The 20,474-nt window shown below is 43.2% G+C and overlaps 1 protein-coding gene across 3 annotated transcripts in view; it reads left to right on the top strand.

Annotated features, from left to right (window-relative positions):
• Positions 1–20,474, top strand: part of LOC111961901 (nuclear receptor subfamily 6 group A member 1-A) — a 192,484-nt gene that overhangs the window by 26,614 nt on the left and 145,396 nt on the right. For all 3 annotated transcript variants that reach the window (XM_070442863.1, XM_023984547.1, XM_070442862.1), the window contains exon 2: positions 9,242–9,292. In XM_070442863.1, coding sequence (XP_070298964.1) covers positions 9,242–9,292 — 51 coding nt within the window. The remainder of the gene's footprint in view (positions 1–9,241; positions 9,293–20,474) is intronic.

Genomic DNA, 20,474 nt, shown 5'->3' with positions numbered 1-20,474 from the left:
CCTTGGAGGGAAAAGGCATGTCTTCTTGGCTTTGAAATTCACACATTGAAGTAATTTTTTTGAATACTTTTCAAATGCACTCTTATTTCCTCCTTTTAATCAATGATTTGTTCACCAGCAGTCAAACAACATGGCTGCATTGGACCTTTTAAGCTATGTTCGCAAGCACTCACAAAGGTGCACATACACGTGTGTGTGTGTGTGTGTGTGTGTGTGTGTGTGTGTGTGTGTGTGTGTGTACACACACAGCATGGCCCAGATGGTCTCTGTTCCGCTTGGTCGACAGAGGGGCACCACAGACCGCCCTGTCCCTGCCTGCCACCAGAGAGGGATAGTCCCGCTCGACACTTGTTACATGCAGTGAGGATGATCTCTCTATAACTGTGCGTGCGTGTGTGTGTGTCAAAGGTGAAAGACAGACTGAGTTACATACTTTGTTGTGTGAGGTCCTCCTCATGGCTAGGGACGTCTGTAGTCCAAGAGTAGACCCTCCAAGGTCAATGAGAAAGGTGAACCTGCCGAAGTCACTAAATTAACTGAGTAGTGGTAATTTAAACACAAGCATTATACTAACTAGATTAGATTAAGTCAAACTGACTTAATTAATTTTATACTGAATGTTATGAGGGGGTTATGGTATGTTGATTCTGTCATATCTCTATCCAATGTACTGGTTGTTCTTGGTTCCAGTGGGAGGCACTATTAGTGCATAATTGGAGCTGGAGCTGGGTGGTGCTGGAGCTGGGTGGTGCTGGAGCTGGGTGGTGCTGGAGCTGTGTGGTGCTGGAGCTGTGTGGTGCTGGAGCTGGGTGGTGCTGGAGCCTGGGTGGTGCTGGAGCTGGGTGGAGCTGGGTGGTGCTGGAGCTGGGTGGTGCTGGAGCTGTTGTTAGATTAGTGAAAAGCATGAGCTTGCACACATCCCAATAAGTTAGTAGAGGTGCTGACTAACGGAGAGTTAGCTGTAGGCTATAAAAACAGTTGCACACTTTATATCAGGGATGGGCGACTTTGATGGGGGTGGGGACCACAAAAAATCTGAATTCATCATGAGGGGCCGTAGTTGCTCGCAGGTCTGCATACCAACACATGCATTCGACCATGATTATTAATTTTAGATAGCTGGTCGGTAAAATAACTTAACAATCTAAAAACATGTTAGGCGACATGGCTTAATTGAGTGACTATCAGTAACTGACATAACAAGAGAAATACTTGGGTTTCACATTTTGAAATTGCACGATGTGTATTCTACTATTCTAACTTGCAACAGTAAGTTGAGACCTCGACTGAGTTTCCCCAAAAATAAATATGCAGTGCATTCGGAAAGTATTCTGACCCCTTCCCTTTTTCCACATTTTGTTACGTTACAGCCCTATTCTAAAATGTATTAAATATGATTTTTTCCTCATCAATCTACACACAGTACACCATAATGACAAAGCGAAAAAAGGTATTTAGAAATTGACAAATGTATTTAAAACAGAAATACATTATTTACATAAGTATTCAGACCCTTTGCTATGATAATCAAAATTGAGCTCAGGTGCATCTTGTTTCCATTGATCATCCATGAGATGTTTCTACAACTTGATTGGAGTCCACCTGTGGTAAATTTAATTGATTGGACATGATTTGGAAAGGCACACACCTGTCTATATAAGGTCCCAAAGTTGACAGTGCATGTCAGAGCAAAAACCAAGCAATGAGGTCGAAGGAATTGTCCGTAGAGGTCCGAGACAGGATTGTGTCGAGGCACAGATCTGGGGAAGGATATAAAAACATGTCTGCAGCATTGAAGGTCCCCAAGAACACAGTGGCCTCCTCCATTCTTATATGGAAGACGTTTGGAACTGCCAAACAAGGGAGAAGGTCACTCAGACAGAGCTCTAGAATTCTTCTGTGGAGCTGGGAGAACCTTCCAGAAGGACAACCATCTCTGCAGCACTCCACCAATCAGGCATTTATGGTAGAGTGGCCAGACGGAAGCCACACCTCAATAAAAGGCACATGACAGCACGCTTGGAGTTTTCCAAATCGCAACTAAAGACTCTGACCATGAGAAACAAGATTTTCTGGTCTGATGAAACCAAGATTGAACTCTTTGGCCTGAATACCAGGAGTTATTGGTGGAAACCTGGTGGAAACCTGGCACTATCTTTACGGTGAAGCATGGTGGCGGCATCATGCTGTGGGGATGTTTTTAAGCTGCAGGGACTGGGAGACTAGTCAGGATCGAGGGAAATATGAATGGAGCAAAGTACAGAGAGATCCTTGATGCAAACCTGCTCCGGAGCACTCAGGACCTCAGACTGGGGCGACGGTTCACCTTTTCAACAGGACAATGACCCTAAGCACACAGCCAAGACAATGCAGGAGTGGCTTCGGGACAAGTTTCTGAATGTCCTTGAGTGGCCCAGCCAGAGCCCGGACTTGAACCCAATCAAACACATGACGTTCAGTCAATCCAGAAAATTTCATGAACTTTTCAAGTTTCTTCAAGTGCAGTCGCAAAACCATCCAGCGCTACGATCAAACTGGCAAATGAGGACCGCCACAGGAAAGAAAGACCCAGAGTTACCTCTGCTGCAGAGGATGAGTTCATTAGAGTTACCAGCCTCAGAAATTGTAGCCCAAATAAATGCTTCGGAGTTCAAGTAACAGACACATCTCAACATCAACTGTTCAGAGGAGACTGCGTGAATCAGGCCTTCATGGTTGAATTGCTACAAAGAAACCACAACTAAAGGACACCAATAATAAGAAGAGACTTGCTTGAGCCAAGAAACACGAGCAATGGACATTAGACTGGTGGGAATCTGTCCTTTGGTCTGAGGAGTCCAAATTTGACATTTTTGGTTCTAACTGCCGTGTCTTTGTGATACACAGAGTAGGTCAACGGATGATTTCCGCATTTGTAGTTCCCACCGTGAAGCATGGAGGAGGAGGTGTGATGGTGCTTTGCTGGTGACACTGTCTGTGATTTATTTAGAATTCAAGGCACACTTAACCAACATTGTTACCACAATATTCTGCAGCGATACTCCATCCCATCTGGTTTGCACTTAGTCCCACTATCATTTGTTTTTCAACAAGACAATGACCCAACACACCTCCAGGCTGTGTAAGGGCAATTTGACCAATAAGGAGAGTGATGGAGTACTGCATTAGATGACCTGGCCTCCATAATCACCCGACCTCAAACCAATTGAGATGGTTTGTGATGAATTGGACCCCAGTGTGAGGGAAAAGCAGCCAACGAGAGCCCAGCATATGTGGGAACTCCTTCAAGACTGTTGGAAAAGCATTCCAGGTGAAGCTGGTTGAGAAAATGCCAAGAGTGCAAAGCTGTCATCAAGGCAAAGGGTGGCTACTTTGAAGAATCTAAATTATATTTTGATTTGTTTAACACTTTTTGGGTCACTGCATGATTCTATGTGTTAATTCATAGTTTTGATGTCTTCACTATTATTATACAATGTAGAAAATAGTAAAAATAAAGAAAAACCCTTGCATGAGTGTCCAAACTTTTGTTTGTGTGTGTGTGTACAGTTGAAGTAGGACGTTTACATACACCTTAGCCAAATACATTTAAACTCAGTTTTTCACAATTCCTGACATTTAATCCTCGTAAAAATTCCCTGTTTTAGGTCAGTTGGGATCACCACTTTATTTTAAGAATGTGAAATGCCAGAATAATAGTAGAGAATGATTTATTTCATCTTTTATTTCTTTCATCACATTCCCAGTGGGTCAGAAGTTTACATACACTCAATTAGTATTTTGTAGCATTGCCTTTAAATTGTTTAAACTTGGGTCAAACGTTTAGGGTAGCCTTCCACAAGCTTCCCACAATAAGTTGGGGGAATTTTGGCCCATTCCTCCTGACAGAGCTGATGTAACTGAGTCAGGTTTGTAGGCCTCCTTGCTCGCACACGCTTTTTCAGTTCTGCCCACACATTTTCTATAGGATTGAGGTCAGGGCTTTGTGATGGCCACTCCAATACCTTGACTTTGTTGCCCTTAAGCCATTTTGCCACAACTTTGGAAGTATGCTTGGGGTCATTGTCCATTTGGTAAGACGCATTTTGGGCGACCAAGCTTTAACTTCCTGACTGATGTCTTGAGATGTTGCTTCAATATATCCACATAATTTTCCTCCCTCATGATGCCATCTGTTTTGTGAAGTGCACCAGTCCCTCCTGCAGCAAGGCACCCCCACAACATGATGCTGCCACCCCGTGCTTCACGCTTGGGATGGTGTTTTTCGGCTTGCAAGCTTCCCCCTTTTTCTTCCAAACATAACAATGGTCATTATGGCAAACAGTTCCATTTTTGTTTTATCAGACCAGAGGACATTTCTCCAAAAGTACGATATTTGTCCCCATGTGCAGTTGCAAACCGTAGTCTGGCTTTTTTATGGCGGTTTTGGAGCAGTGGCTTCTTCCTTTCTGAGAGGACTTTCAGGTTATGTCAATATAGACTTGTTTTACTGTGGAAATAGATACTTTTTGTACCTGTCCTCCAGCATCGTCACAAGGTCCTTTGCTGTTGTTCTGGGATTGATTTGCACTTTTCGCACCAAAGTACGTTCATCTCTAGGAGACAGAACACGTCTCCTTCCTGAGCGGTATGAGGCACTGAGTTTGAAGGTAGGCCTTGAAATACATCCACAGGTACACCTCCAATTGACTCAAATTATGTCAATTAGCCTATCAGAAGCTTCTAATTTGCCTATCAGAAGCTTCCTATCAGAAGCTGTGACATAATTTTCTGGAATTTTCAAAGCTATTTAAAGGCACAGTCAACTCAGTGTATGTAAACTTCTGACCCACTGGAATTGTGATACAGTGAATGATAAGTGAAATAATCTGTCTGTAAACAATTGTTGGGGAAATGACTTGTGTCATGCACAAAGTAGATGTCCTAACCGACTTGCCAAAACTATAGTTTGTTAACAAGAAATTTGTGGAGTGGTTGAAAAACGAGGTATAATGACTCCAACCTAAGTGTATGTAAACTTCCGACTTCAACTGTTTGTGTTTGTTTGTGTATATTATATTATATATATTTTTTTATCCGATGTCCTTCAAAAGTGCCAAGAGCGGCTCTATATGTAATTAAAAATGACAATTTTTCTTTATTTTTTATTTATTTAACCTTTATTTAAGTAGGCATGTCAGTTAAGAACAAATTCTCATTCACAATGACGGCCTACCTCGGCTAAACCCGGACTACCAATCACGGCCGGATGTGATACAGCCTGGATTCGAACCAGGGTCTGTAGTCACGCCTCTAACACAAAGATGCAGTTCCTTAGACCACAGCGCCACATGTAAACTCCCATTAGTTGGGTAAAACACCAACGTTTCGGCATGACTTGGTGGTGTTAGAGATGGCAACACTCACATTTGTGATGCATGGAGAAAACCTTGAGGTTTATCTTTTTTTTTTAAATCATTGTGTCCTCTGCTGTCTGTGTGATGGTCAGAAACATGTTTTATGTTGTCTTGTGTTTAGTCTCAACCTTTTTCAAGGAAGAGAGTTGCACTGCTGAAGTCAATAACATTATTTGCCGGTTGCTCTCTGCTTTATGTATGTGTCTTCTTTGGAAGTCTGTGTGTCTTGCGCGCGCTTTCCTGAAAGAACATATGCTGCTGTCCGTTGGAGTGTGTCGGGGGGCAGCCGGCACGTGCCGGCTCAGAAACGGGCAGCTGGTGTGTGTGTGTGTGCGCATGGGAAGGGGGTCTCCATCACCCCCATCACCCGAGACAGCAGATCCTGCCTGACTGATGATTGGAGTCAATTGGAGTTAGTGAGTGAATGACTGATTATGTGAGTGGGCAGGGCAGAACCAGCTAGACAGACAGAGAAGGCAGTGTTCACTATTCAGTGTTGAGTGCAGATGGTGTCGGAGGAAGTCTTGAGGAGCCAGCCGCACTGACAGAAAGTCATCATGATGGGTGAGTCTGTGTCCTCTCTCCTCCGGAGATGGAGAACAACATCCACTCTGATAAGCACTGTGGGTGAAGGGATTTTAAGAAAGACCATTTTCTAAAAAGAAATGTTTGTTGCGTAATTAGTTCTGTCCTTTCCGTTTAAAAAAATTATAAAAAATGTTTTTCAGACAATGGTGAAGATTGGAGATAAATTGTAATTAGGAGGGTTGGATAGAAAGTGGTGCATGTAGGAGAGGACCAGTTGATTGAGCTTTTGGATGAATGTGTGGTCCAGAAAGTCTGTAGCACTACCTCTTAACCAGACTGGCACTAAAAAAAACATTTTCTTTAGTATTGCAAGTGCAGATGGATGGTAGAGGGTGATCACTTTATATATATATATATAAATAAACCTACATGACCCTATATATATATATATATATATATATATATAGGGTCATGTAGGTTTATTTAATTGGCCATGGGTAACTCTGGTGTTGGATACACGTTGTGCATGGTCTGGACAAATGGTATAAACAAATTAATACATGATTTAAATCCATAAGTTGTATTTGTCAATTAGCTTTTCATGGTTTTCCAAATGTTTCTTTCACACAATCTTACTTATAAACTGGAATAGGTGTATATTTGATGAGTTTGAGTAGAATAGAGAATGGAAAATGTGCCTTGCATTATGATGGTCTGTTAGTGAGAGCTCTCTGTACTCATTGTGGTAGAGATTTAATGACGACAGATAGATAGCCAATGTAGCTATTGCCTAGATGTCTTTTTCCTAGGTTTCTGTGCTCAATCATACTCACTGGCTTTTGTCCATTCGTTTTTCAATTTCTCTATAAAATGCGACAATGGTATAGTTTTCCACAACAGAGTTTGTTTAGCGTGGTCTCAACCGGTGTTCCTTTTCATGGTTTATTGTTTTATCAGTTGCTGTTTCTTTCTACTGGTTTTGTATCCATTGCCAAGCCCCATGGGGAATGAGAAGATGTCGGTGTGAGGTAGAAGGGATATAAACTGGAGATCTTGAGGGGCTCAATCCATTGGAACAGGAGAATAGATGAACGACAAAGGATAGAGGGATCATCGGGCCTCGGAAATTGAGGTGGAAAACTCTCATGGCAGTTCATTTTGACCTCTTTCGTTGTCCCTCGCTCCCTTTTTACCCTTTTCAACGTTCTCTCTCAAGTGAAGGCTAACTGTGTACCCCTATTGGCTGTCTTTCAATGCTGTGTGTCCTCGCTGTATTTTTATAGTTTCCCCACCCCTTACTGTACTGTAGAATATAACACCCGGAGTAGCAAAATAGATATTCGTTATTTTCTTGGTTTGTGGAAGTACATAAGCAGGAACACTGAACGTCATATTTTTGGTTCTCATTCATTTCAATTTGTTTCACGTCTCTTTTTACCGCCCCCTGTTTTTTCCCCCAGGTTGTTCACTAGTATTTACAGTTTATCCACACTTTGTTTAGTTTGTACATTTTTACTTCACATTTGTTTCAGTTTGATATGGCCCGTATGTGAATATTGTGTTTTAAAAAAGTATACTATTTGACAGTAGGACATCCAGTTTCTTTTATTTTAAACATTTATTTTCTTGAGTTAAATTGAATCCACACATTGATGAATAGGGCTAACGTTATCCCAGGAATCTGAAACCCATGATTGGATGAACAGGAGCCGTCAACAAATTCTAGATTCTCCACAAAATCTTCCCTCCAGAGTGGACGTCAGCTAAACATTAATAGCAAAATAGAAGCCCAGTAGGTCATCTTCTCTCAAAGACAATCAAAAGAGATGCATAGCAGAACTAACTGTGTCAGCCTTACTTAATCAGCATCTTTTAGTGTTTCTGTCAGAGAGCCACCACCAAGGGGGAGCGGGGGACGCTTGGCGACATCAGCCCCCCAAGGGGGAGCGGGGGACGCTTGGCGATATCTGTCCACCAAGGTGGGAGCGGGGGACGCTTGGCGACATCAGTCCACCAAGGGGGAGCGGGGGACGCTTGGCGACATCAGTCCACCAAGGGGGGGCGGGAGACGCTTGGCGACATCAGCCCACCAAGGGGGAGCGGGGGACGCTTGGCGACATCAGCCCACCAAGGGGGGGCGGGAGCCCGCTTGCGACATCAGCCCACCAGGGGGAGCGGGGACGCTTGGCGACACAGCCTCACCAAAGGGGGGAGCGGGGACGCTTGGCGACATCAGCCCCACAGGGGAGCGGGGGACGCTTGGCGACATCAGACCACCGCGGGGAAGCGTGGTGACATTAGACCAAAAGGGGGAGCGGGGGACGCGTGGCGACATTAGACCAAAAGGGGGAGCGGGGGACGCGTGGCGACATTAGACCAAAAGGAAACTAAACACAACAAAAGGAGGAGGACAAAGGCTCCGGTGTTTCCCTAGAGTGAGGAACAAGAGGATTAGGCAGATGTTTTTTTTGAGGGAGAGAGTTTGTGTGTGTGTGTGTGTGTGTGCGCGCTTCCATTCTGATGCGCAAAGGTCCAGCTCGGGACCCAGGCGCCCTCTGCTCAGCAGGGTATAAGCCCAAATACAAACAAGGTTTTGGGTGGGGAGGGGGCAGAGGGGGCCCAGAGGGCAAGAAACTTATGAGGGATGGGCTTTTCTTTTCAACAGGGTCTCCCTAGACAGCACTCAGTTAACCCTGCTACCCAGGTGGGGGAGGGCCATGGCTGTGTGTCTCTGTGGGGGTTTGGCGCGTGTGTGTGTGAGAGAGATTCTTTGACAGAGATTTGTGTGAGTGATGGGCGTGTGTCGGAGTAAAGAGAAAGGAGGGAGGTAGAGAGCCTGTTGCAGAACATAATGTATGTGATGATGAAGCAGGATGGCTAATAGTGTGACCACAGACACACACACACTGACCTATTTGATTCGCACAACATAAGACTTCTAAGTTTACTTGTCTGCTTTGTAGTGACCATTTCTTGTATTGCTCAATTTTATATTGGATATTATAGCCTAAACCTCACTGTAACAATGATAGTATTGCCTTTGTTTTAGTAGGGATCAAAACAATTAAAGTGCAAATATATCTTGGAACAGAATATCTTTAAACAACAAACATTCTAGTGACTGAGATTGTATATTTAATGAAAAGTGCTATAGAATATATATTTTTTTTACTCCTGTCTCAGAATTTTAAAGCCACTGAATTTGTGTTTCTGCCTAACAGCCTAGCTACTTAGGTTGCTACAAAGCTGAGGAATGGAGCTGGAGGAATGTAACCAAATTCATAGTGTGAAAGTCAAAAGTCCATCTCTCTTCCCAGGCTTCTATGCAGACCACGGTCTCCATGCTGAACCAAGCGATGGGATGGGTGGTAAGTGAAAGACTCCTTATTTCACGAGAATATATTCAGCACAGAGATCCAATCTGTTGTGTGTGTGTGTGTGTGTGTGTGTGTGTGTGTGTGTGTGTACCATGCTTCTACTTGTTAAATTGTAATTTAACACACAGATTCAATTTTAATTACAACCTGAGTATAATGGTTCACTGTGGTAAATGACATTTTGTCTGGTGAGGGATTGGAGTTGCAGTAGTCTAACTGGCACCATCTGGTGTTGAGTCCTAATTGTAGTTTCTGGTTACCTGTGTTGGGGGAAAAACTCAAGTGATTACAAGACATAAAAAAAAGATTTTCAACCCATACAACATCTTTTCAACCTATTTTTTCAAAGTCTTTTGCTCATAGGGATACTTTTTAAAACTCCCTAACCCTTGTTTTGTAATGTAGCACAAACCTTTTCCTCAGATAGATGGTGGTATTCCTCTGGTCTCGCTACTATGTCAATTTAAGGCAGCCCCCCGCACCTTTCCCGATTCAGAGGGGTTGTGTTCAATGCGGAAGACACATTTCAGTTGAAGGTATTCAGTTGTACAACTGACTAGGTATCCCCCTTCCCTTTCCCTATCTAGTGCCATTCTGTATCGTCATGCAGAACTATAGCTCACAACTGTGTACAAAGTGAATGTGTATCCGCTGAATGTGTATTTGAGTCCTCTGAATCTCTCAAATGCAATACATAATGAGTAGCACAAGGTGATCAAATGTGAAAACAATCTGTATACATTTTTTTACTTTTAAATTAATGATATATTTTCAATGATTAATGGGTATATACATATATAGATATATATATACAGTGGGGAGAGCAAGTATTGGATACACTGCCGATTTTGCAGGTTTTCCTACTTACAAAGCATGTAGAGGTCTGTAATTTCTATCATAGGTACACTTCAACTGTGAGAGAAGGAATCTAAAACAAAAATCCAGAAAATCACATTGTATGATTTTTAAGTAATTAATTAGCATTTTATTGCATGACATAAGTATTTGATACATCAGAAAAGCAGAACTTAATATTTGGTACAGAAACCTTWGTTTGCAATTACAGAGATCATACGTTTCCTGTAGTTCTTGACCAGGTTTGCACACACTGCAGCAGGGATTTTGGCCCACTCCTCCATACAGACCTTCTCCAGATCCTTCAGGTTTCGGGGCTGTCGCTGGGCAATACGGACTTTCYGCTCCCTCCAAAGATMTTCTATTGGGTTCAGGTCTAGAGACCGGCTAGCCCACTCCAGGACCTTGAGATGCTTCTTACGGAGCCACTCCTTAGTTGCCCTGGCTGTGTGTTTCGGGTCGTTGTCATGCTGGAAGACCCAGCCACGACCCATCTTCAATGCTCTTACTGAGGGAAGGAGGTTGTTGGCCAAGATCTCGCGATACATGGCCCCATCCATCCTCCCCTCAATACGGTGCAGTCGTCCTGTCCCCTTTGCAGAAAAGCATCCCCAAAGAATGATGTTTCCACCTCCATGCTTCACGGTTGGGATGGTGTTCTTGGGGTTGTACTCATCCTTCTTCTTCCTCCAAACACGGCGAGTGGAGTTTAGACCAAAAAGCTCTATTTTTGTCTCAGACCACATGACCTTCTCCCATTCCTCCTCTGGATCATCCAGATGGTCATTGGCAAACTTCAGACGGGCCTGGACATGCGCTGGCTTGAGCAGGGGGACCTTGCGTGCGCTGCAGGATTTTAATCCATGACGGCGTAGTGTGTTACTAATGGTTTTCTTTGAGACTGTGGTCCCAGCTTTCTTCAGGTCATTGACCAGGTCCTGCCGTGTAGTTCTGGGCTGATCCCTCACCTTCCTCATGGTCATTGATGCCCCACGAAGTGAGATCTTGCATGGAGCCCCAGACCGAGGGTGATTGACCGTCATCTTGAACTTCTTCCATTTTCTAATAATTGCGCCAACAGCTGTTGCCTTCTCACCAAGCTGCTTGCCTATTGTCCTGTAGCCCATCCCAGCCTTGTGCAGGTCTACAATTTTATCCCTGATGTCCTTGCACAGCTCTCTGGTCTTGGCCATTGTGGAGAGGTTGGAGTCTGTTTGATTGAGTGTGTGGACAGGTGTCTTTTATACAMGTAACGAGTTCAAACAGGTGCAGTTAATACAGGTAATGAGTGGAGAACAGGAGGGCTTCTTAAAGAAAAACTAACAGGTCTGTGAGAGCCGGAATTCTTACTGGTTGGTAGGTGATCAAATACTTATGTCATGCAATAAAATGCTAATTAATTACTTAAAAATCATACAATGTGATTTTCCGTCTCTCGCAGTTGAAGTGTACCTATGATAAAGATTACAGACCTCTACATGCTTTGTAAGTAGGAAAACCTGCAAAATCGGCAGTGTATCAAATACTTGTTCTGCCCACTGTATATATATCTTCTAAATGCCTCATGAGGTAAGTTCATCATTCGTACTCTCTCAGAACCCCAAGTATGCACTGTATGAATGAATTAATGCAATTTTATTTTCTTGTCAAATCTCCAATTAGCAACCCATCCCTTATGGGATTAATTGACACATAAATAAACATTACAATAATTCACTGCATAATGCGTTCTCTGCATTGTAACTGTAATTGTAAACACATGTTGTAAAACCTTAAAACATTGTTTAAACGACAATTTGTATATAATGGATGGTCAGTCTTTGCATCCGTAGCTCTGTCTGAATGGTTAATTTTCTCCAGCCCCATCCCTCAGCTGTTTACCAAAATAGTGGCAGGGTGCCTCTTTTTTATTGTAGTTATCTTGTCCCTTTAAGAATGCACCCTCAAGTACTCCTTTGTTTGTGTGAACCGCCTGCCCTTCTGTAACCTTTATTGATTTTCTCTGCAGTGGTTCTATTCTATTGATGTTTAAAATCAAATCAATCAAATTTACTTTGGCATATATGCTGAATACAACAGGTGTAGACTTTACTGTGAAATGCTTACTTACAATCCCCGTCATAACAATGCATAGTTAGAAAATAGTACCACAATAAATAACAATAAATAACAATAACGAGGCTATATACATGGAGTACCGGTACTGAGTCAATGTGCAGGGGTACGAGGTAGTTGAGGTTTCTCCATGGAAGGGGATGGAGGTTACTCAGCAAGAGCTTTTTTCAAGCTTTGTTCATGCCTTTAGGTAAAAACCTGCTTGACCATTTAGTTAAAATGGAGATTGTGAGGTATCAAAGATTTTAAAATCAAATTCACCATTAACTACTACGGTACAGTGCCTTCAGAAAGTATTCATACCCCTTGACTTACTCTACATTTGTTGTTACAGCCTCAACATTGATTAAATAGTTTTTTCCCACCCATCTACACACAAGACCCAATAATGACAATGTGAAAAGATGTTTTTAGATTTTTTGGGGAAATGTATTGAAAATTAAATACAGAAATATCTAATTTACTTAAGTATTCACACCCCTTTGCTATGACTCTCCAAATTGAGCTCGGGTGCATCCAATTTCCTTCGATCATCATTGAGATATCACTACAACTTGATTGTAGTCCACCTGTGGCCAATTCAATTGTTTGGACATGATTTAGAGAGAAACACACCTGTCTATATAAAGGTCCCACAGTTGACAGTGCATGTCAGTGCAGAAACTATACCATGAAGTCCCAAGGAACTGTCCGTAGATCTCTGAGATAGAATTGTGATGAGGCATATGTCTGGGGAAGGGTATAAAACCATTTCTAGAGTGTTGAAAGTTTACTACCCAGACTGCCCAAAGCTGGCTGTCTGACCAAACAGAAACCGAGCAAGAACGACCTTGGTCAGGGAGGTGACCAAGAACCCAATGACCACTCTGACAAAATGACAGAGTTCCTTGGCTGAGATGGGAGAACCAGCCAGAAGGACAACAGTCTCTACACCACTTCACCAATCTGGGCTTCGTGGGAGAGTGGCCAGACGGAAGCCACTCCTGAGAAAAAGGCACATGACCGCACGCCTGGAATTTGCAAAAAGGCAGGTGGAAGACTGGCAAAAGGTTCTGGGGAATGATGAGACAAAAATGTAACTCTTTGGCCTGAATGCCAAGCACTATGTCTGGAGAAAACCAGGCACAGCTCATCACCCATCTAACACTATCCCTACCGTGAAGCATGGTGGTGGCAGCATCATGCTATGAGGAGGCTTTTCAGCAGCAGGGCCTGGGAGACTGGTAAGGATAGAGGGAACAATGAATGGAGCCAAATACAGGCAAGTCCTTGATGAGAACATGCTTCAGAGTGCAAATGACCTTAGACTGGGGTGAAGATTTACACTACCGTTCAAAAGTTTTGGGTCACTTAGAAATGTCCTTGATTTTGAAAGAAAAGCCAGATAAAATTGTCCATTAAAATAACATCAGAAATACAGTGTAGACATTGTTAATGTTGTAAATGACTATTGTAGCTGGAAAAGGCAGATTTTTACTTAAAAAAAAAAAAGGAATATCTACATAGGCATACAGAGGCCCATTATCAGTAACCATCACTCCTGTGTTTTGGGTTTCAGAAGAAAGTTATTTGTTTCTGGCCATTTTGAGCCTGTAATCGAACACACAAATGCTGATGCTCCAGATACTCAACTTGTCTAAAGAAGGCCAGTTTTATTGCTTCTTTAATCAGAACAACAGTTTTCAGCTGTGCTAACATAATTGCAAAAGGGTAGCAATTAGCCTTTTAAAATGATTAACTTGGATTAGCTAACACAACATGCCATTGGAACACATGAGTGATGGTTGCTGATAATGGGCCTCTGTACGCCTATATAGATATTCAATAAAAAATCTGCAGTTTCAAGCTATACAATAGTCATTTACAACATTCACAATGTCTACACTGTATTGCTAATCAATTTGATGTTATTTTAATGGACCAAAAATTTGCTTTTCTTTCAAAAACAACAAGTGACCCCAAACTTTTGAACAGGAGTGTACATTCCACAGGACAATGACACAAAGCATACAGCCAAAGCCACGCAGGAATGGCTTCAGAACAAGAATATGAAAGTCTTTGAATGGCCCAGCCAAAGCCCAGACTTAAATCCCATTGAACATCTGTGGAAAGACTTGAAGATTGCTGCTATATCTAACTTAAAAGAGCTTGTGAAAATCTGCAAGGAAGAATAGGAGAAAATCCCCAAATCCAGATGTGCAAAGTTGATAGACATACCCAAGACGACTCAAAACTGTAATCACCTCCATAGGTGCTTCTACAAAGTATTAAATCAGGGGTCTTAATGCATATGTAAATTAGATATTTATGTTTTATTTTCAATACATTTGCAAACAGTTCTATAAACATGTTTTCACTTTGTCATTATGGGGTATTGTGTATAGATGGGTGAGATTTTTCTAAATTCACTTTGAACAGACTGTATCACAACAAAATGTGGATTAAGTCAAGGGGAACGGATACTTTCTGACGGCACTGTATTCTAGTTAAAGCCCTCCATATCAATTTAACTTTTTTAATTAGAGTAAATCAATTTACATTGTCAGAATATTCTAAACTTATAGCAGCTATAAAAAGAGAATTTGAGCGTGAGTTGAAAACATCAAAACAACGTTTCCCAATGTACTCTGGTAGTTTTGGTGTGGTAAATTGTTGTAACACTTTCTGAAAGGACTTTACATGTTAGTGTGTAGTCGTAGGCCTTGTTGTAGGCCTCTACTGTTGGCACTTTCCTAGATCATCTATCAATATGGATTTAATTCAACTCCCGAGTGGTGCAGCGGTCTAAGGCACAACATCTCAGTACTAGAGGCGTCATTACAGACCCTGTTTTGATCCCAGGCTGTAGCACATCCGTCCATGATCGGGAGTCCAATAGGGCGGCGCACAATTGGCCCAGCGTTTTCCGGGTTAGGGGAGGGTTTGGCCAGGGGTAAGCTTTCATTGTAAAATATGAATTTGCTCTTAAATGACTTGCCTAGTTAAATAAAGGTCAAAAACGGTTTAATCCCTCTTGTAGAATTCACATGTGTTTGGAGACTGACTGAGATCACCACTAGGGGGAGGCACACCACTGCAGGAGTCAAAGAATGAAAGCTGCACTCACATGGGCATGCCCAGTACAGGCCAGAAGGAGAGAAACAGTCTACTTCAGAATCCTCAGTATGGCAGTTATAGGACATCAATGTTTCACTGAAGAATAAAGAATGAATATAGATATAATGAAGAACAGCTCACATGTCCTCAGACCTTAGTACAACTCACGTGGCTTCACATTGCTTGTTAGTCTTGCTCGTCATCTTAATTAAATGCCTGTTATAGCCTTTCCCTTTGGACAGTTTGGATACTTTAGGTCCATTCCAAATGACATGAGAGACAAAATACCTTCACAATAATCAGTTGGACAAAAATGGATTGATGTTACTATTGCACCCTTAACGTGACCCTGAGCTAGCCCTCTCCATCTCCTCTGTATTGCTTCTGATCAGTGCTGCAGTTCTAATCTCCAACTAGGTGGCATAGCTGAGCTAACCAGTTAAGAAATAAATACATCAATAAAAAAACAAATGGATGAGCAGTGGAATGGAGATTTCTTCTAGGGGTAGAGGAGGATGGATAGGAGTAGAGGGAGGGCTTAAGATGAGGAGGAGAAGTGGTGGAGGAAAGAAGATGAGGAAGAGGGTGAGAGAGAAGGACAGGTGGAAATAGGAGTGCAGGAGGAGAGATGGTGTGTGTGTTTGTGCTCCCACACGTGTGTGTGTGAAGGGAGGCGTTTGGCCCAAGCGGGTGTGAGGTGAGCGCCTCACAGGGGTTGTCAGGTGTCCGGACGCATTTGGCCAGGCGGCGTTTCCTCTCCGTCATGCTGTCACGCCGCATTAGGCCCCCGTCAGCCAACCAGGGCCCATAGCCACAAAGGACTGGCATGACCAACCACCCACCGCATGAGTCTCCAACCATAGCCGTGTCCTTTCTTTCTTTCTCTCTCTTTATTTCTCTCATTCTTTCTTAAATTCTTTTTCTTTCTTTCTCAAATTATTTATAGTTTTTTCTTTTGGTCCTTACCTCTCTCTCCCTCCCCATCTGTCTTTCTTTCTCCTTCTGTCAGTCGTTACATATTTCTCTCAATCTTTTTCATTTTCACTGTCTCCCATTTTCTCTCCCAATTACTTCTCCCCACATTCTCACTTTATCCTGTCAGTCTTTCTTTCTTGACCTTCCACTTTCTCTCTCTCGCTCTCCCTCTCTCCCTTCTCCACTGAGAGAAAGTAGGGCACCCTAGGGCATGGGGGTGAGACTGCGACATCCACAGCCTTGGGTGCTAACCGACCCTCCACAGCCTTGGGTGCTAAACGACCCTCCACAGCCTTGGGTGCTAAACGACCCTCCACAGCCTTGGGTGCTAAACGACCCTCCACAGCCTTGGGTGCTAACCACCCTCCACAGCCTTGGGTGCTAAACGACCCTCCACAGCCTTGGTGCTAAACGACCCTCCACAGCCTTGGGTGCTAACCGACCCTCCACAGCCTTGGGTGCTAACCGACCCTCCACAGCCTTGGGTGCTAACCGACCCTCCACAGCCTTGGGTTCTAACTGGCAATTCACAGCAGTCAGAAGCAATGTGCTCAATGTGGAATCTATTAGGCTTATTTTTGTTTGTATCAAAGTTGAAATAAAAACTCACAAGTCACACACAAGCTTTATTCTAATAATAATTGTCACAAATGTAGCTGTCCCGTCCTGGGAATACATAGTATTGTATAATTATGTTCTACCCAGCATGAACATACATCAGGAGTATTAGTGCTGGGTCACATTTCTTTTTGCAGTATTTTGCATTCCCACGACTGGATTAAGACATCCAAGATGTCTTCCATTCCTGTATCAGTGAAAATAAGGGGTCAAGAGGTGCAATTGAAGCCATAGGCAATGGTGTACACATGAACACACACACAAAGACATGCATCTCTTACTTCAAACGTCTTTGACCATCTGAACTTTTGACCAGCGCTATTCCCACAGGCTTGCTGCTGTCCTTTCACAACAGGGTGACGGTTAGGGGTTGAGAGTCCAATGTTAAGGTACAGGTTCACATGAAGTTCAAATGTTCTTCTCTCTTTCTTTTTCAGTCTCTCTTCCTTACCCCTCCTTTTACTCTCTCGTTTACTAGGTCAGAGGGTGGGGGCAGAGGTTAGATGTAGTTTAGAACCTCCGTATCTCCCGTCACCTGCGACATACCTAGCAGTGTGTGTACACACACACACACACACACACACACACACACACACACACACACACACACACCTGTCTCTTATACACATCTAGATGTGTATAAGAAAACTCTCTAGGCCACAGAAAGGGCAGCATTGTTAGTCCTGAGTGGAATAATAGATTTATGGCCCAGGGCCCAATTAGGTTGTAAAATGGAGCTGTGGCTTTCAAACCACCATCTTCTTTGACCCTTCCTCTCTCTCACACACACACAACCCACTGACCGCCGTAACCCCTCTTTCACCTTTTCAACTTTACCCATGATGCCTCTGGGTTGGAGCCAGGAAGTGTGCACCCCCTGCTGAGATAAAGAGGGAGAGAAGGGGTGAGGTTTGGGTCAAAAGGTGAAGGGGTGTGCATGGTCTGTTCAGCTGGGCTCAGTTTGCTAACAGTGAGGATGGACATCCAGAGAGCCATAGATGCTTTGTTGGCAAGGCTGGATAGCCAGGGTCAAAAGGATGAACGCTGGAGAGGCAGCCATTTTTAAAAAAGTTGCTCTCTTCACCTCCTTAACTATGATTATAGTTCAACTTGACATAAAAATGCGTAAGTAGATATTTTGTGCAAATCTGTTGTTGATGTCGATTTGATTTAAGTTGAAGTTAACTGCACAGATCTCAAGTTAGGATTTGGGCCTTCTGACCATGGAAACTCATAGCTTTTTTCCTCCTGAGAATTCTGAATTGAATTGTTTGTCTGTCAGTTGCTTTGCAGTATCAGACTCTTCCAGCTACAGATAATAGCTCAAACTCTCTCCATCCATCTTGTCGTCAAGAGTCAGTGTCTCTGTGGCTGATACAGCGACATGCTAAACTTCACAGTCCTGCATATCCTCCTCTGGACTGAGGATTCAAGCCTAACACGGATTTGGACATTGAGCCATTTTAAAGGTCATTTCTGATTGAGCCGACAGATTGTCATGAGAATTTTCAATCCCAATGATGATAACTCAACAATCACTTTAGCTTTGACCAATTCCCAGAGGTTGTAAGGCCCTGGTTAATAGAAGAATTTAGACAAAGTCCCAGTCTGCAATAGATCAATACTTTATTCAGAGAGTACTTTGACTTCAAAATGAGAACACAATCTTTTTATAACACACACACACACACACACACACACACCACACACATCCACACACCACACACACACACACACACACACACACACACACACACACACACATGAACTGACAAGTCAGTAGAAACTCCACCTCTCCCCAGGCGGGCTGCATCCCTCCACAATACTAACACAGAGTTTCTCATTATCTTCTGCAAGCCTAGCCACCTCCAACAGCCACTCCCCTACCCAGGTTGGGGAGGCCTCTTTCCTGTTATTGGTTTCACCGTTATCACAAGTCGACAGTTCAGTTGGCCTTGAATGGCTCAACTATACCCAGCTCATATTGTGAAATAGTAACACAATGGCCTAGTCACACACATTATTGAATTATGACTCTAACACATTAAATAAAATTATATGGTTTCAGAGTGGAATAATTTAGTCATTACTTTAAACATATAAATTCCTTTATCACAGATGCATCTTTTACTGTGAATGTGGTCTCCGCAAATGTGGGAACATAGCCTTCAAAACATGCATTGCAGAAAAGCACGTCAGATTGAATCCCCGCCTTAGTCCGCCCACAATAACAGTCCACAACACTAACATAAACAGGCCACAGCATCAGCACTAAACAAGGGGAGAGCAGGAGGAGAGGCAGGAGAGGCAGTCGGCAGCAGCATTCTTATTGATGAGGAGTGGTGTAACAGTGCTACTGTGAATGAACCCCCTGAGTAATGATTTATGAACCCACGCTGCGAATTGGAATCAACAAACACTGATTAGTCATATCTGATGGGTGTAAGTGAGTTCAGAAATTTGGGCAGCGAAAGGCCAAGAAGAGGAATGAAGGGAAGGGAGAGAGGGGGAGAAGTAGGACTAAGCAGGGTACGCCTCAGTAGTCTAAATCGGCTTCCTCTCCTTGTTTTCTCTTCTTCGTCTGCACTAATCTGAAAACACAAGGAGCAGAATAGCAGCAGAATAGAGGATAACTACAATAACCCATACTGTCACCTGTCAAGGTATCTACTGGAGTATCAGTGCAGATTGAGGAAAGGAGACAAGGAGAGAGAGAGACATTTTTTACTATTGAGACGCACCACTAGGGGTCTTCCTCAATACTTATTTTCTCTGTCTTGTATTGGAGGAGAAGATCCTGAGTTCCTCTTCTTGGATTGGAACCTCTCCTCCAATGTGTTTTGAGAAGGAGATGAGACAGGACAAGAGATGAGGAATCGAAGAAAGGCGAATTGAGAAGGAGATAAGGATGAACAAAAGAAGGTGCTGTAGTAATGTAGCCATTTTGACCCCAATCTCTCTTGCTTACACACAGAAAGAAACACACACGTTACCCCCTTCTGTTAAATACATTATTTGTGTCCCCTCTCTTCCACACACTGTATGCCGAGGCCCATAAACACAACAACAACATGCTTCTCCATCCCAAAGGCTCCCCTATAATCTTAGGCAGCCTGTCTGTCTGTCTGTCTGCTTCCAACTCCATCCCCCTCAGTTTCCATGGAGACAGGGCTCTGCCAGCCAATACCGATAGCCCCCTTGAGCCGCTGTGACCAATGGGATTAGGGTATGATGCGGCGGTAAATCTGGGGGGTGGGCAAGGCTGGGTTGCACCAGGCTGTTGTGAGGGTTGGTAGTGTTTTTTTTGTGTAGTGCTGCTGGCCCTATGGGGTATGTGTGTGGGGAGCACAGGGCAATGGATGGGTTTGGGGCAGGGCTGTGTGTTTTGGGGGAATACTTGGTGACTCTTCGGTTTAGAGGCATAGTCGTATGGCAAGGCCATGATGGTTCCCTCTTACATGCTAGACCCTTCTTCTTGGCTACTAGTTCAAATCAAATTTCAAATCAAATGTAT

Source organism: Salvelinus sp. IW2-2015, linkage group LG4q.1:29 (assembly GCF_002910315.2).
Source record: "Salvelinus sp. IW2-2015 linkage group LG4q.1:29, ASM291031v2, whole genome shotgun sequence".
Classification (NCBI taxonomy): Eukaryota; Metazoa; Chordata; class Actinopteri; order Salmoniformes; family Salmonidae; genus Salvelinus; species Salvelinus sp. IW2-2015.
Note: the sequence above shows the minus strand (reverse complement) of the source record. Positions and strands in the feature narration are given on the sequence as shown.